The 14,099-nt window shown below is 36.6% G+C and overlaps 1 protein-coding gene across 2 annotated transcripts in view; it reads left to right on the forward strand.

Annotated features, from left to right (window-relative positions):
- The first annotated feature begins 785 nt into the window (after positions 1-785).
- LOC113117730 (protein-tyrosine kinase 2-beta-like) overlaps positions 786-14,099 on the forward strand; it is a 29,696-nt gene continuing 16,382 nt past the window's right edge. Inside the window, exons 1-17 of one of the 2 annotated variants that reach the window (XM_026286627.1) lie at positions 786-928; positions 1,586-1,673; positions 2,923-3,161; positions 3,491-3,669; positions 4,519-4,606; positions 4,793-4,872; positions 5,558-5,620; positions 5,701-5,755; positions 5,881-6,021; positions 7,051-7,125; positions 9,006-9,107; positions 12,862-12,976; positions 13,209-13,248; positions 13,528-13,562; positions 13,686-13,730; positions 13,800-13,897; positions 14,014-14,095. In XM_026286627.1, the coding sequence (XP_026142412.1) occupies positions 2,973-3,161; positions 3,491-3,669; positions 4,519-4,606; positions 4,793-4,872; positions 5,558-5,620; positions 5,701-5,755; positions 5,881-6,021; positions 7,051-7,125; positions 9,006-9,107; positions 12,862-12,976; positions 13,209-13,248; positions 13,528-13,562; positions 13,686-13,730; positions 13,800-13,897; positions 14,014-14,095 (1,387 nt within the window). In that variant the 5' untranslated portion in view covers positions 786-928; positions 1,586-1,673; positions 2,923-2,972. The remainder of the gene's footprint in view (positions 929-1,585; positions 1,674-2,922; positions 3,162-3,490; positions 3,670-4,518; positions 4,607-4,792; positions 4,873-5,557; positions 5,621-5,700; positions 5,756-5,880; positions 6,022-7,050; positions 7,126-9,005; positions 9,108-12,861; positions 12,977-13,208; positions 13,249-13,527; positions 13,563-13,685; positions 13,731-13,799; positions 13,898-14,013; positions 14,096-14,099) is intronic. The other variant, XM_026286626.1, reaches the window with a different exon arrangement.

The raw sequence follows: 14,099 nt of genomic DNA on the forward strand, positions 1-14,099 counted from the left end.
AAAATATCATCACAATTATAGTAAAAAGTTGATGACCAACTTTTGAGGACATTCATAATGGGAAAATATAGTCACAATTATAGTAAAATGTTGATGACCAACTTTTGAAGACAAAATATGCTTAAAAATATAGTAAAATAAAAAAAAATCAGCTTTTGAGGACATTAATAATGGAACATATCATCACAATTATAGTAAAATGTTCATGACCAACTTTTGAGGACAACATATCCTTAAAAATATAGTAAAATAAAAAAATCAGCTTTTGAGGACATTGATAATGGAAAAATATCATAACAATTATAGTAAAATGTTGATGACCAACTTTTGAGGACATTCATAATGGGAAAATATCATCACAATTAAAGTAACATTTTGATGACCAACTTTTGAGGACAAAATATCCATAAAAATATATTAAAATGTCAAAAAACTGCTTTTGAGGACATTCATAATGGGAAAATATTATCACAATTATAGTAAAATGTCCATGACCAACTTTTGAGGACAAAATATCCTTAAAAATATAGTAAAATGTCAAAGAACAGCTTTTGAGGACATTCTTAATGAAAAATATGATCACAAATATAGCTAAATGTTGAAAAACTAATTTAGAGGAAATTGATTAGGAAAAATATAAGTAGAAAACCAACTTTCAAGGACATTCATAAGAAAGGAGGAGGACCTCACAAATAGTGTTTGTAATTAAGTTTCTCTGATCTGTGTGTGTGTGTGTTTTTGCAGCAGCGGCTCTGATGAAGTGGTGTGAAGTTTGAGGAAGTCAGTGACATGTGTGGGGTGTGTCCAAAACACTTATGTCAGGACTTCAGCTCACACTGTCAGTTTGGATTCGTATGAATTAAACAAACACCAGACGAGAAGGAGTGAGAGCGAAAGAAATCTGCACTGAACACCAGCTCATGCTCAGGTCTGTGACACATTTACATTTTCTTATTTCAGTTAGCAAGTCTGAACATTTCAAACCTTGCAGTCACAGTGTAGCATTAAAAAGGAAGTTCAGTAGATGCTGATGTGTTGCAAATATCATTAGATGTTTCCATTTTCAGTTGACTCTATTTTAATGGCATTGTTGGCAGAAAGAGTCAAAAATGTGAGGCATCGTCTGATATTACGTGATGTGGGTTTATATGTATGTTGTGGGATGATCTTTGTCATCATGATTCATCAATTTGAGCTGATGCCATAAAAACATGGTAAATATTTTGCCATTTTATTTGATTAAGAAGTTAAGTAAACTTCAGCAATACTTATTTCCTCTTCAAAGCATTTTTTTATCATGGCAAAATGCGAATGTTTAACACCTTCACTATTTCCAACACATTCTTTAACATCTCTGAACCTGCTACCACATGACAGGAAACCAACGTTGTGGTAGATAGTTTCGATGCATTTAAGATACATATAGTAGTTGATAGTCAATGTTTAGTATAGGCAACGTTTCCTAGTTGAATTCTCTTAGCGAAGCTTAACCAAGCTACATTTCACTTCCTATTTTCTTGGAGATATTGAAAAAGGCCATTGCTTGTGCATGACAACATTTCTGTGAATCTCGTCATTATTTTAGCCTGTCATGATGACTGTCCTGTGACACACAGATCATACGGTAATACAGGAGTAAAGTGGTTCACACATCAGTCATGGAGCATGTTCAGGTAGGATGTTGCATTAGTTTCTTGTGTGCTGACTTGTTAAATACAGTGTGTTTGGTCATGAATGTCATGTGCTTTTACTACTGCTGTCTGTAATATTAGAATTTATGTATGAAATGTGACCGAATGCTATTGTATTATTATTATTATTGTTATGAATTGTACTATGTAAGCTCTGAATGTACTGAATAAAGCTACATTGAAGTGGTTCTCCAGACAGTTATGCGTACAGTCAGATAAATGTATATAATCTTTTTAAGGATTATTTTTTATTTTATTTGTTTTGATCAACAGACTCTAATAATAATAATGGAATTCAGGTTGTTGTTATTAATACTAATTCATTTACTGTTATTTGTTTTAAGCTTTTTTTTTAAGACAAGCTTACTTTCAGGCAGTGCTAGGATTTATATAATTCTAATAATTATTAATGATGACAACAAGAATAATAATAATGATTTTTCATATATTTTTTAACAGTTTTAAAGCAACAGTATTTGTATTTTAATGCCAAGTACTGTCTAATAAGGATAATAATAATAAAATCCCACATTATTATTATTATTATTATTATATTTTTAATTGTATGTTAGTCTGCTGAGCATCAAATAAATTTTTTGTTTTACTTTATAACATTTCTTTGTTCTTTATTATTTCCCAGTTTAAAATTACCAGATTATTTTTTCTGACTTTGATTATCTTATATTTAAGTCGCTGGGATATATCTGTAGCAATAGCCAAAAAAAAAAAAAAAAAAAAAGCTAAACATTGTATGGTTCAAATATGATTTTTCTTTTAGTCCCAAAATCATTAGGGTATTAAGTAGACATCATGTTCCTTGAAGATATTTAGTAAATTTCCTACTGTAAATATCAAAACCTAATTTTAAATAAGTAATATGCATTGATAAGAACTTAATTTGGACAACTTTAAAGGCGATTTTCTTAGTATTTATTTATTTATTTATTTATTGCACCCTCAGATTCCATATTTTCAAATAGTTATATCTCTGCCAAATATTTTCCTGTCATAACAAGCCATACATCTATGGAAAGCTTATTTGTTCAGCAAAATTGACCCTTATTATTGGTTTTGTGGTCCAGGGCCACACATCAGGAAATGATTCATCCCTGCAATTCAAAGTTTTCATGTTCTCATAGTTTATTATTGAATCATTCAATGATTTATTTTGGCTGCGTAACATACCTGCGTGAACTTGAATGTATTATTTCTCCTCCATCTCACCACACAGCTAATAATCAGTTGAGGAGATCCATCTCATGACAGAAAGCCTATGTAGAGATGTCAGGTGACACCAGTACTTTATCATGGAAACCTCCTCCTCCCAGTCCACCGCATGCACACACCAGTGCCGTGGAGAATAAATGCACGGGGCCGGTGAAAATCCTCAAAGTGTGCTTCATCAGCAACAGCGCCAACCTGGGCAAAACCTTCAAACTGGTTAAATGTGAAAGTTCCTGGAATATCAGGGTGAGAAGAAGAACGTGCATTTTCACACATTAATCATGACTGCAATACGAAGCACATTATCATGCCCATCAGCATAACTTCCTGTTGTTATAATGAAAGATTACTTTGAGTTAGGTTTTTTTGTATTGATTTCATAATGAATGTTAAATAAAACCAGGTCTTTCTTTCATTAGTAAGACATTCCTTTCATGACAATGATGGGTAAAATTAAAGTATTGCAAAAAAGCTTAAAACATATAGTCTTAAACATCATTTCTTATTTCTTTTTGGGGTGAAATAAATGCACAAATGTATAAATGCGTGATTTGAAGGATGATTTCATTTTGCAGAGAATTATTCAGTCCATCCTGGACAGTGGGCGACTCGGTCCTAACATCAAGTTCTCAGAATGCTACGGTCTGCTGCTCAAACACCTCAAATCAGACGAGGTTCACTGGCTGCACCCCAACCTCACCGTAGCAGAGGTGGAGCAGAAATATGAACAGCAGCACGTCGAGGCGGAGTGGAGGTGTGTGTGTGTGTGTCACATGGCAAAGCTATATATTTTTTAAATGTATTGCTAATTTTAATCTATATTGCAGTAATATATTTTCATTATGCTCTTATTTGATCTAAGTTTAGGCCATTTTTAGTATATTGTCAGTCTAAATATATAAACACAACTGTTCAAAAGTATTTTTGAAAAAAGTCTCTTCTGCTCACTAAGGCTCTATTTATTGAATTAAAAATACAGTAAAATTGCAAAATGTTATTGCAATTTTAATTTTCTGTTTATATTTGCAAATATTCTAAAATGGAATTTATTGCTGTGATCAAAGCTGTATTTTCAGCTTCATTATTCCAGTCTTCAGTGTCACATGATCCTTCAGAAATCATTCTCATAGCTGATTTGCTGCTCAAAGACAGTTAAAAACAGTTGTGCATCTTAATTTGGATGAGGAAACTGCATCCTAAGGCAGTGACAGTGTATATTGTCTAAAATATATAAAAAAATGCATTTTGTAATATACTTGAATGTAAAAATAATATACATTTTCTATTTGAAATTGACATTTAAAGGGATAAATCACCCCCAAATTTAAATTCTGTCATCATTTACTTACTCTGAAGTTTTTTTCTAAACCTGTATGAGTGTCTTTATTTTGTTGTGATCAAAAGAAGATATTTTGAACAGTGTTTGTAACTTAAAAGTTGTCGACACCCATCAAAAAAATTAAATAAATAAGGCTACCGTTAACTATTCGTTTTCATTTTAATGATATTACATTTAAACTATATTTTCCCCTTTAGTTCATGGGGTTTTTTACAGTTTTTGTATAGGTTCCTAATCCTGTTTTTGTTCTGCTGTCATGATCAGATATGACTTGAGGATCCGTTACATTCCTCCTAATTTCCTGGAGAAGTTAAAGGATGACAAAACTACAATGCTCTACTTCTACCAGCAGGTCAGTACCTGTCACACATGGAGTGTTTCTTCACATTAAGCACTCTGTATCCTGAAACGGCACAGAAAAGTGAGTCACACCATGTGCAATGAGGCGTTGTGGATGTTTGATGTAGCACTGAAGTGTTAATGGTGGTTTGCACATCTAAAATGCGAATGAAGGTGTGTTATTATTATCGTTACGCAGGTTCGAAGTGACTATATGCAGCACAGCGCGAGAAGAGTAAGTGAAGGGATGGCGCTGCAGTTGGGCTGTCTGGAGATTAGGTATATTTATACAGATGAATTATAATAATAACATTTGTTTGTATAACACCTTGCAAGAAATGCAGCTCAAGTTGCTTTATAATAAAAAGGCATTACAGTAAGCACCAAGTACTTCACATGAAGTTAAAATGCCATTATTCACCTAAAAATAAAAATGTACTGAAAATGTACTTAAGACCATCTAAGATGTAGATGAGTTTATTTCTTTATCACAACAGATTTGTGGATTAATGTAGCATTCCATCACTTGCTCACCAGTGGATCTTTCTGCAGTGAATGGGTGCCGTCAGAATAAGAGTCCAAACATCTGATAAAAACATCACTATAATACACAAGTTAAAAATATCTTCATTTATACTTTTTCTTACAAACACTTAACTTTTGGCTTCACACGATGGTAACTGATGGACTGGAGCTGTGTAGATTACTTGTAGATTATTGTGATGTCTCTCATTCTGACGGCACCCATTCACTGCAGAGGATCCATTGGTGAGCAATGCAAAATTTCTCAAAGTCTGTCGGAAAATTGAACTCAAATACATCTTAGATTTCTTTAAAAGGAAACCTAATTTATAATGATAGTAAAAGAAGATAAGAGTAAACATAATATGTATGTACACAATACACAGAATGCTTTAAAAAGTTTGTTATAAGTACATGCCTTTCATTTGTCCTTTAATGACAGGAGGTTTTATAAAGACATGAATGCCAGCGGCCTGGAGAAAAAGTCTAACTTTGATCTGTTGGAGTAAGTAGTTAGTATTGTGCTTTAGATATATTTACTCAAGAATATACATAATGCATCAATGGCATTTCTGCTCCTTTCAGGAAAGAAGTTGGTCTGGATTTGTTCTTTCCTCAAGAATTAATCGACAGTATGAAGGTGAAAACATTTTCTTGACCCCTTTGAGAATGAAGCAGCATAGCAATCCAATACACACTGACAGCTTTTGTAATTTATGATAACTAACGATGAAATATTGTTCATATGTGTCTGGTATGAAACAGCCAAAGCATCTGCGGAAACTGATCCAGCAAACCTTCCAGCAGTATGCGTTTCTGAAGGAGGAGCAGTGCATCATCAAGTTCTTTGAGACATTATCTATCTTTTCCAGTTTTGATGAAGAGGTTTTTTCTTGTGAGCTGGTGGTAAGATCTCATCAACTTGTTTTTAAGTTACAGCCATGTTAAAGCAATAGTTGAACCAACTATTACAATTTTGCTGAAAATGTACTCACTTGCTCACCAGTGGATCCTTTGCAGTGAATGGGTGCCGTCAGAATGAGAGTCCAAGCAGCTGATAAAAACATCACAATAATCCACACCACTCCAGAACATCAGTTAACATCTGATAAAATGAAAAGCTGCATGTTTGCAAGAAACAAATCCATAAATGCTTTTTTCAGCAAAAAAGTAATCTCCTCTGAATCAGGAGAGAAATCTGCACAGATCAATCACCATTTACAAATCAAAACAGTATATATGTGGGTAGATTCTTTGGTTCAAGGAGCTTTCCCAATCCCGCCCCGCTCTCTCTCCCACTTGGCTTCCAGTCTCTATAATGTCCTATAATAAAAAATAGATTTGTTCCTTAAACATGCAGGTTTTTGCTTTAGAAGATGTAAACTGATGTACTGGGATAGTGTGGATTATAGTGATGTTTTAGCACCCATTCAGCAAATGTAATTTTGGGTGAACTCTTCCTTCAGTGATGTGTGTCCTTTACTCTGTGAAGAAGTGTGAGGACTAGTTGTGGTTGGACAGTGTCCCAAAATGTCTTTAGGAACTTTGGGCATGTATACAATCATGTGAAAGTCACTGCATTAAAAGAGAGTTTTGAAGCAACTGTCATTAGCAATTAAATCCAGCAAAAACTTTTCCAGTGACTATGAAGTCCAATTTCAGTACTTTTCATCTTCATTTTCAGTTCTTTAAATGTTTATTTTCCATTATACCATATAAAACCCAACAAACGTCTTCTGCAAAGTGTTTTACTGGAAATTCCTTCCTGTGTTATCTTTCTGCAGCACTGATAGCATGTTGCTGTGCTATTTTGTTATCTAACGTGTGACATTGATATGAATGTGGTTTAAGTGTGTTCTACAGATGTTTATCAAGTAGCAGTTGTTGTGTAAAAGCTGCAGTTGTTGCTCAGTGTAACAGTATATTCTCCTGTAGCAAGGATGGAGCGTCTCTGTGGATCTGGTCATCGGGCCCAAAGGCATTCGGCAGCGTACAGACAAAAGCTCTGTGGTAAGAAGATCCCCTCACACAAGTGCACCGCTTGATCTATTCTCTAAAATGCAGCACTCAATAACCACTTCTGTTTGTCAATTAACCACAATGGAAAAATGTTGTATCCGCCAATAGTTGTAGGTGAGAAATCATGCAGCGGTTTTATTTTAGTATCACTGGCATACTAATACTATTGAGATACATTATAGTGCATTATAGTTTTTATTAATATTAAGAATTAAAGGGGTCTTGTGATGCATTTTTAAAGATCATTATTTTGTGTATTTGCCTCCAGGGTGTTTGTAACTATATACATTATACACAGTGAGAGTACACACACATTTATTATGTAAATACAAACTTTTATTTTGGATGTGATTAATCACGATTATAATTGACTCAGCCCTAGACTCAGAATATAGCTGTCATATATAATAAATATAATGCAATAATTTAGTTTAGGCTATGCATAGTGCCTAGACCTGCCAAATGATTCATGTTAGAAGAAAACAAAACAATACTTTAACTCTGTATCACGACATTTACCAAACGTCCTTTCACCATTGGCGTGTGTATCGGTGTTGCCGACTTCTTTCAATGGAAAGTAGCTAAAGCCCGCCTGAAAAGTTGTTAAATGTCACTAGATGACGTCATACGCTAATTAGCATATTCAGAATATAAGTGCGTCGCATTGTCTTGCCTCCCTGTTCTCACGTACTGCATTTTAATGAAATAAAACTCAATAAAACTGTTTTTATTGCTATATTTTAATGTTTCTGGTGTCAGACGACGGAATGAATATTATAATGACTGAAACGCGGTCTTTTTTTTAGCTGAAAGTGCTGCTCCTCTCTGCGCTCGCTGAACAGAGCAGATGCAGAGAGAAGTGCTCGCGCTCGTGCGGCAGTACCTCCAGTTATTTGCAGTGCTCTTAAAGCTGTCAGTTCACACCAATGCAACATGACGGTGCGGTGCATCATCTTAAATAGCACAATGACTCTTTGTACTTCTGTCCAGTTTCTGACTTTTCGGCTATTTTTTGTACCTGGATATATATCATTTGTTGCATCTAAATATGAATGAGGATACGGTTATTGATAAATCGAATTGTTGTTGACTGTTGTTCTTATCATTTGGGGGGGCTTAGGAACATTTTGGGGTGGCTTCAGCCCCCCTAAAATAGGCCTAACGACGTCCCTGACTGAAACCACGACTTCTATCTTTACCTGAACATTTTGGTGGCATTACACAAGTATTTCCACACAGTGATGTAGATATATGTGGGGGCTTGTTTGAATGTGCCGTTTTAGGGGGGCGTGACAGAGTCTTAACTTTCATAAAGAATATTTATTTGGATTTGAGACTTTAGTCTTTGCAACTTTACAGATCTTCTTTATGCACCAAGATCTTGTAACACTCCAAAGAGAAAGGAAAATTTAAATTGCATTGTATGACCCCTTTAATATTTATTCTTATATATTCTGTTTTCATTTTAATTTGAATCTTATTGTTAGTTTTGATTTCTTTTTTCAGTGTTTTTAATATGTCTGTATAGTGTTTTTTAAATTTTATTCCAGGTTTAGTGTTGGTTATTTTAATACATGAAGCTACAGTAAACTAAGAATGTTTTGTATGAAAATACAAGAAATATCTTCAAGAAAATATCTTTCCACATCAAAATGTCACATTTAAAATGTAATTGCCTCTTTTTTTATTTAATTGTGAGATTTACTAGTTATTTATGAGTAAAAAATGTTTTCAACAGCCAGTTTTGTCAGTGTAGCTGAAACCAGTTATATTTGTATGTGTGTGTATATATATACTTAAATATAATAACCCTATTATATGCTCATGTATAGTAACATGTGTTTTTTTTTGTCTTGCTATGTCCTCTTCAGCCAGTCTGTCTAGCCACATTTGCACAAATTCGAAGTATTAAATGCACGCCTGAGAATGACGGAAAGACGCTGCTACATATAGATATAGAAGGAGCTAAACAGGTAAATGGATCCACACATCTTCTTGAAATTAACCCTTTCAGTTTAAAATATTGTACCTGAGCCCACAGGGTGAGTTTTTTTAGGTGACCATTATTTTAGAATGTATCCACCTTTTTCCTGACGTAAAAATTGGCGCGCACCATTTGTAAATTCTATGGGTCTAGCTTCCGGTCTCATTTGCGTCCAGCTATTGTTAGCTGTACAAAACAGTTTGTTTTGCTGCTTAATATTGACAATTGTTGTGTCCTATCATATTATTTTAATCTGTTATCTTAATTAAGAACTCACTGGTTTGTACTGCAAACAGTGTTACAGTTTACTGCACATTGTTATTCTCCTTGTTATTTACCTATACCAGCTAATGAACTGGAAGTCTCACCCATAGGCTTACTTCCGTGTTGAGGAAAAAAGTGGATAGCCTTATTGTTTCCATGTTGAGGCGTCATGCTTGTCATGTGACCCAACACAGCCACAATAGCTCTGTATGACACATGGATTGCTTTTATTTAGTTTTTCAGTTTTTTTTAATTAATTTTTTATAAACATAATCACTTTTTTATGAATTATCTGTGCAAGTAAATGTATTTGGTCTGCTAAATACTTAATTATGACAGTGTTAGTTGATCCATACCGGGTGTTGGGCACCGCCATGTTAAGTTTTGGCTGAATCCGTGCTGTGGGATTTACAACACGTAAATTCATCCTCTCCTCTCAAAAGACATTAAAGTAAGTCTCCAAGACGTGGTGCGCCCCCTACTTGGCCTGAGTAAATCCCTCTACAGCAGCAGCTCTTATCACCATTGATGGCACTGATGATGCAGCAAGTGTTGGTGCTGTATACAATGGCGGTTCTTCAGGTGTTTCTAGTCAAGCTTCTCTGCAGCATGGACGAGTCTGGCCAAGAACACCAGAAGGCTTTCTAATAGCTGCGCACAGCAACAGTTCTAGTTTTGGTGGTGCTGGTGTGCCACCTATGGTTGAATCTCATTGAGATCAGGGACCCTGAGAAAATACCCTTTACCGGTCTCACTGAAGAGGCTGTTCGACCCCGCTGTGGACGGGTTTGCAGAGAGGTTTTCGAAAACTCAGAATACATCGCAGGCCCCAATGCAAATCTGAGCCTGGGCTGCAACAGCACTCTCCCATATGGCGAAATGCTTCCCTTTTCCCTCCTGGTCAGCCCCGGCGCAACGCCTGCATATCAACTGCCTAGACATTTTGGCAGTTTCCTTAGCCCTGAAAACCTTCCTTTCAGCCTTGAAAGGGCACCACATCTTGGTCAGGGCAGAGGTTGACCTCTTGTTGAAGACAACTCTCACTGCCCAGCATACTTCTCGATACGGCGAGATGCTCAGATCCCCTGATTGCCCGGTGCTCACCTATACACATTTCCCCTGATCGCCCTGATTCCTTCTCTCACAGGCAAAAGGCATGATTTGGCATCCCCGGCTGGATCTGTGGAGCCTTCATGTATGCTCCCAGTGAGATTAAGCAATACCTTTTTGGAGGCGAGAGCGCTGTCTACAAAACAGCTTTACTGCCAAAAATGGTCAGTCTTCCTTAAATGGTTGTTCTGCAGTTTGGACCTGATATCATGTGATGTGTCCTACGTGCTAACCTTTTTGCAAGAGCAGCTGGATAAGGGGCGCCCCCCCCCCTCCACACCCAAAGTAAATGTGCCAGCTATCGCAGTGAACCATTCTCTCAATGCTGGACATTCAATCGGCATGACCTGAATGACCTGATTGTTAAGGTCCTGAAAGGTACAGCGAGGCATAATACTCCTCACCCTCAGATTGTGCCATCTTGGGACTTTTCTATAGTCACTCAGCTCGGCCAGTTTGCAGCCCTTATCATTTAAAAGGGCCCTTCCCCTTGCCTTGGCATCGTTTAAGCAAATGGGGACTTGCAAGCATTGTAGATCAGCCTTGCCTCGTGTCTTGTGTTTGGGCATGACATGGAAAAGACATGTTACTTTCCTAAGTTCCATTCAGAGCTCAGGTGATCTCCCGTTTGGTGCTCCCCGTTACGGATGGTGAGCAGGGTCCAAACATGCTCTGCCCGGTGAGGCTTCAAAGATTTTACCCGGAGCGCTCTAGTCTGTTTAGGCAGTCTGAGCAGTTGTTCGTTTGCTTCGGTGGCCACCATAAAGGACTACCAGCAACAAAGCAGACACTTTCTTTGTGGATTGTTGATGTGATAGCCCTGGCTTATGCATCAGAAGGTTTGCAATGCTCTATGGGTGTGAGGGCCCATTCCACAAGAGGGATGGCCTCCTCCTGGGCGTGGTCCAGCAGATTATCGATTAGTGAGATCTGTGCAGACACCAGCTGGTCGTCGCCATCCATATTTGCCAGACTTTATAACTTAAACATGCCTGCTTTGCAGGCGCATGTTCTGTCTGTTTGATGTTCCACTCTTCTCCTTGGGAAAAGGGATTATATTAGAGCTCTCAGCTACCAGCTTGGAATTTTTTAGGGGTCCTTGGTAGTGCTCCGAGACTGGGCTCGCAGAGCTGGAGATCCTGTATCTGCTCATCTATCTGCAATGGATGCGTTCCCCATACACACAATGTGAAGTTAAAGCGATAGTTCACCCAAAAAGGAAAATTATGTCATTTATGAGATTACAGTTTATTATCCAGATATTTTTAGATTTAGTCCGAGAGCTCTCAGTCCCTCCATTGAAACTGTGTGTACGGTATACTGTCCATGTCCAGAAAGGTAATAAAAACATCATCAAAGTAGTCCTTGTGACATCAGAGGGTCAGTTAGAATTTGCTGAAGCATCGAAAATACATTGTGGTCCAAAAATAACAAAAACTATGACTTTATTCAGTATTGTCTTCTCTTCCGGATCTGTTGTGAGCACGTTCACTGCAGTGTATTGATATCCGGTTCGCAAACGAATCACTCGATGTAACCGGATCTTCTTGAACCAGTTCAAGACGAGTCAATCGTTTGTTCGTTATCTGGCTCGGCTCGGTGCTCATCTTCAGGTCTCTCTTCACAGCAGTTCAGTCAGTGTACTGTTTGAGTAAATGAATTACTCCGGGATATTGGTTTGTTTGAACTCAGAGGGAGTGTCAGCCACATTAAAAAAGTTAACAGCTTAAATCATTTGTGGATTAATGCTTATTAGAGATGTGAACCGTTTCAACCGATTCAGTTCGATTTGGTGAACTGGTTCAAGAAGATTAGTTTACATCGAGCGATTCGTTCACAAACTGAATATCACTACACTGCAGTGAACTCTCTCACAACAGACACGAAAGAGAAGAGACAACGCTGAATAAAGTTGTCGTTTTTTGTTATTTTTGGACGAAAATGTCCAGTGTTGTGTCAATTGCCACGCTGTAAGTTGTAAGTGATGACTGCCGCTTCAGTCGAATGATCTGATGAATGGTGCTGCGAGTCGTCTTATATACAGGTTGGCTCCACCCTTTCTGGTGGGCTAAAGCACCATTGGTTTGTGCAGCTACACAAATGTGAACAAATCAGGCTTCAGTACAGAGTAAAATAGGAGTTTTCCCCATATACAATACTTGTTCCATTATCTAAGGGAACCGAGGTTATGTTAGTAACTAGAGAGATTTGAATTCAGCAGTTGATGACGTGACACACTGAATGTTCAAATCACACACACATCAGAAGGTTAATGCTTGATTAATTAATGTCAGTTTAGTTTACCTTTTCTCATGAAGATTATAATTATGCATGTTAAAAAGATTTGATCTTCCTGTTGTCATTTTCAGCCTTTGTCCATCAGCATAGCCTCTCTGGCCATCGCAGAGAACATGGCAGATTTAATTGATGGTTACTGTCGTTTGGAGCACGGAAAAGAGACAACTTTAATAGTACGGGCCAAAGGTGTGTGGGTTTTATTATTTTGTATTACTAGGACATGAAACCAACATCATCATTTATCTTAAATACCACTAATCCAATTAATTATCCACTAATGAAACCAGTTCAAGTACTTCCTCTGTCTAAACAGTTTTTGATTTTGCCTAATCAGTGCTTGACCATAACTAGTGTAGAAACAAAGTGTTCGCTGTGTTCTCCACCATGCTAATAACAAACAACTGCTTATGTTTACCAGACAGAGAATCTAGAATCTCTCTACCTTCTTTACCCAGCAGGTGAGCACTGATGTTTCTATATATACATGCATATATATATATATATATATATATATATATATATATATATATATATATATATATATATATATATATATATATATATATATGCAATTTGAAAGTTGCAATTTTCTAATTTACTGTGTTTAAGGTGTAATTTATTCCTGTGATCATAGCTGAAATTTCAACACCATTACTCCAGTCTTTAGTGTCACATGATCCTTCAGAAATCATCCTAATATGCTTATTGACCTTGTCTGATCTTATATTGTTAAACAGTATGGAAAACACCAGATCTGACAAGGAAAGCAAAAGTACGTAAATCATAATATATATTGCAAAAATACTGCCTTTAATATATTTCTTTTTTTTCTTTTTTCTTTTTGAAAAGATAGGTTCATCCTAAATGTTATTTCACTATGTTTTTCCCCCCACAGATTCAGATATTTATGCAGAAATACCAGAAGATACACCAGTTCTAAGTAAGAACCAAATAATATTTTAAGAGACAGATTAATTGGTCATTTTTATCTCAAACACTTGTTTTCCAGCATCTAGATTCAGAATCTCACGAAACGACATTGTCCTCGGCCGGATACTGGGTGAAGGTTTCTTTGGCGAGGTGCATGATGGGATCTATAAAAGCAAGGTTAGTGCTTCAATCACACACCTACAGGCCCAAATATTAACAAAAACAGATCACAAGGATTTAGTAGAAATCACTAGAAACGTATTCAAGCTGATGAATCTTGTGTCTTCTTCCAGACAGGAGAGCGAGTGAATGTGGCTGTAAAGACATGCAAGGACTGCTCCGCTGATGTGAAGGAGAAGTTCATGAGTGAAGCTAGTAA

The sequence above is a fragment of the Carassius auratus genome, chromosome 17 (assembly GCF_003368295.1).
Source record: "Carassius auratus strain Wakin chromosome 17, ASM336829v1, whole genome shotgun sequence".
Lineage (NCBI taxonomy): Eukaryota > Metazoa > Chordata > Actinopteri > Cypriniformes > Cyprinidae > Carassius > Carassius auratus.